Source organism: Rhagoletis pomonella, unplaced genomic scaffold (genome assembly GCF_013731165.1).
Source record: "Rhagoletis pomonella isolate Grant_MI unplaced genomic scaffold, Rhpom_1.0 Rhpom_scaffold_17075, whole genome shotgun sequence".
NCBI classification, from domain to species: Eukaryota; Metazoa; Arthropoda; class Insecta; order Diptera; family Tephritidae; genus Rhagoletis; species Rhagoletis pomonella.
The window spans coordinates 1-3,195 of NW_023475595.1; the positions used below are offsets into that span (position 1 = coordinate 1).

Sequence of the window (3,195 nt, forward strand, 5' to 3'; positions counted from 1 at the left end):
CGCGTTCGCATGATAAGGGCAGAAACAAAATTTTACCCCCCCTAAAGCATATTTTTTTCCTTACCAAACGAAAGTACTTAAAAATTCAAGAAAATGTTGCCTTCAAACTATATTAATAAAATAATCAACAAAAAAGTTATTTCACTTACAATATTTATTGCTACTTAAGCAAATTTTGGCGCGAATCAAGGCTTTTATATTGGTCTCGGCTTTCTAATTTTGCAAAAATGTGGCCCAGGCGCTTTTCATCAGTGACAGCACTTGCAGACTCACTAACAACACGCACAAACCGTTCGGTATTCTGGGAATGACAGAGGAACTCTAAAAAAAAAAATGATTTAAAAGTACTATAAGACCCGTGAAGTTTTTAGTTTGAAGATATTTACCTGGGATATTTATCACTTCATTTTCCGAAAATTGAAACATTGTAAGTTCACTATCTGGGTAGAACTGCACACAAGGGGGTTCCGTAATCTTAAACTGACTCCAATCGATCATGCTGACATACGACTTACTTTCAAAGTTTATTACGCCACGCTTTGGGACCTTGAACACGCGAAGCCCTGCTGGTGGATATTGACGTGCTGTTTTGATTTTTTCGTACCCATCATTACGTATCTCTGGATCAGCGTCGGTTATCATGGCTAATAATATATTTTCTGGGTGAAAATAATATGCATTATTTTCTATAGCTGAACGTATAATGGCTTGAACAGCATTTGATAGTTCGCGTATCCAGCAAATATACTTAAAAACGTGTCTACTTCCATGAATTGCTTGTGGCTGGCTCTTTACAAGAAACCAGAATGGTGCATAAACTTTCACAACAAACTCTACCATGTTTCGCAACTCCGCTGACGGGCTTTCTTTGGAAACATATACCCGAAGTAACCTGGAAGCTGTTGTAAGCCACCGAGCTGTACTGACGGGACCGGGGCTCTTACTAGCGAGATATTCATCGCATTCACCATTATTTACTGCCAAAACCATATCAAATAAATAACGCTGATCATTGCGTAATTCCCAAGAGCCAATATTTTCAGGAATAACTCCCATAGCAATAGCCTCAAAACCACTTACAACCTGATAAGGAAAATATATGTTTTTGTTTATAACATTAACTATTATAGTGTGGACAACCTACCGGGTATTTGGTGCAAGTCATAAATAATTTCAGACCCCAACACCCCTGGCCAAACACCAGGTCCTTTCTGCTTGCCAATATAATGCGTTAACAACTTTTTTAGAGGCAACTCGTTGAAATGTAACAAACACACATTCCACTGCAAGGGCCTTTGTAAATAACGTTCCATTTGTGCATTTACTCCAATTTTATATCCAGTATTGACAGCTGTACCATCACAGCTTATAGCTACAAGTTCGTTTAAGCAATATTTTTGGGTATTCAAAAAGCTTACTATTGCTTGCTGGATTGCTTCCCCAGTGCCTTCTTTTGGAGATACGTATCCAATAAATTTCGAATCAGGCTCTTTCAAAATTGTAATATGCTCCTCTCTTAGAAGCATTGTTCTTACGCTACCGTGAACTATTTTTTTTTTTTAGTGTTACGTCCTGTTTACCATCATACGAAATGCATTTAAGATCAGTGCCAGTTTTTGTTGCTGCTTCAGTTTGTGCTCTACATTTGTTACGCTCGCGTGAAATTTTATTTTTGTCAATGACCAGATAATCAAAATATTTCATAATTTTATCCGCTGTGTTTTCTTTAAAATCCTTTTTTACTTTTGTAGCAATCGCAGCTTGCAAATCTTTTATTAGCATTGTAGCAAGCAATGATCCAAAGCGATCTGAAGTATCCGTCCTATCTAACGCCGAGCAATAATTTTTTAAGGACAAATCAGATACTTTTAAACTTTGTGTGACTTCTTCACTTGCTTCATCGTCTTCACTTGAGCTAGGCACATAACCAATCGAACTTGCAGCGGTTTCAGTGTGATTTTCAACATTACATTCTAGCGAGCAATTGTCAGTTCTAGTATGATCAAGCCCACTATCTAATGACAAAAGCCTTGGCCCGCATTGATCATAAAGAAAGTCATTTACCGCGGTTGGAACTCTACTTGCACTAGGGCAATCACATTGTCGATTTAAGTCCATAATGCACTTACACTTTGAAATTAACAATATTTTATTCCATTCCTGATCATTATATTCATAAGGATGTTTTTTTACATTGTAATAACTTTGAAGGAGGCTTTCAATGTTTCTCCGGAGCGTAGTTCTTGTAACTATAGGGATGTTTGCCTGCTGCCACAACTTTGAAATTGTGTTCATAACTATTGGCAAATATTCATTGAGACTTCGATTTTTTGGAACACTTGCAGAGCCGTAATATTTAAGGAACAAAAAATATTCAATAACACCACGTTTCGTAGGTAACATTTTAATATCAATATCGCGCTTAACGAAAGCCATTTTTAAATTGCACACACTGTTAAGTCACTTTTTAATTTTATTTCACCAGCACAATTTATGGTATTAATTATAAATTATTATTATCAATACGAAACAACAGGTTTGACTCACTTATTTACTTTGACTTCCATAATTTATAAAATTTATTGGCATGATTAAATTACAAGAGGTTAGCTCGCTATTGACAGCGTCAGTTTTGCACTCCCCGGGTTGCTGATGCGACGAAAACAAAGAGTATGAATTTGGGAAAAATCGTAGCAAAAATGTACCTAAATTGGTACGAAAGCAGTGAGATTAAATTTCCAACTAAGAAAACTGTTGGAGGAATTTGTGGGGGCGAATTTTGTTAGCTGACCTAACCATGGGTAAACGACTTCATAGCTTAAAAGGAAATGTGATGACATGTTAATTTTAAAAATCGGCCGTCAAATACCCAACTTTCAACGAAAAAACCTTTTCGGCTGTATTTCGAAGGGTTAAAAAAAAAGTAAAATAAAAATTTCGAAATCCTCTCAACATAATCCTTAAATTTAGGTTACTCTGTTGCATAAAAAAAATCAATTTTTGTTGTACTGTGTTATTATACTTACATCTGAAACTCATGTTGACCTGTGATATTAAAAGTGCTATAACTCCTTTGTTTATTATTTTAGTAATATAGTTTGAAGGCAACATTTTCTTGAATTTTTAAGTACTTTCGTTTGGTAAGGAAAAAAATATACTTTAGGGGGGGTAAAATTTTGTTTCTGCCCTTATCAT

The 3,195-nt window shown here is 35.6% G+C and overlaps 1 protein-coding gene across 1 annotated transcript; it reads right to left on the minus strand.

Moving 5' to 3' along the window:
- Positions 1 to 101: 101 nt before the first annotated feature.
- On the minus strand, positions 102 to 2,912 carry LOC118757368. The gene is made up of 3 exons (XM_036492086.1): positions 2,172 to 2,912; positions 387 to 1,037; positions 102 to 321 (listed from the first exon to the last, which is right to left on the minus strand). Exons 1-3 carry the CDS (start codon positions 2,434 to 2,436, stop codon positions 161 to 163), a joined length of 1,077 nt encoding a protein of 358 aa, XP_036347979.1. The 5' UTR covers positions 2,437 to 2,912; the 3' UTR covers positions 102 to 160.
- Positions 2,913 to 3,195: the final 283 nt, after the last annotated feature.

Excerpts from the sequence above, each read along its gene's own strand:
- LOC118757368 (XM_036492086.1), bottom strand. The coding sequence starts at position 2,436 with ATGGCTTTCGTTAAGCGCGATATTGATATTAAAATGTTACCTACGAAA. Across the intron at positions 1,038-2,171 it reads AAAAAAACATCCTTATGAAT|ATATTGGCTCTTGGGAATTA; the intron begins ATAATGATCAGG and ends TTATTCCTGAAA. Across the intron at positions 322-386 it reads TGAAGTGATAAATATCCCAG|AGTTCCTCTGTCATTCCCAG; the intron begins GTAAATATCTTC and ends TTTTTTTTTTAG.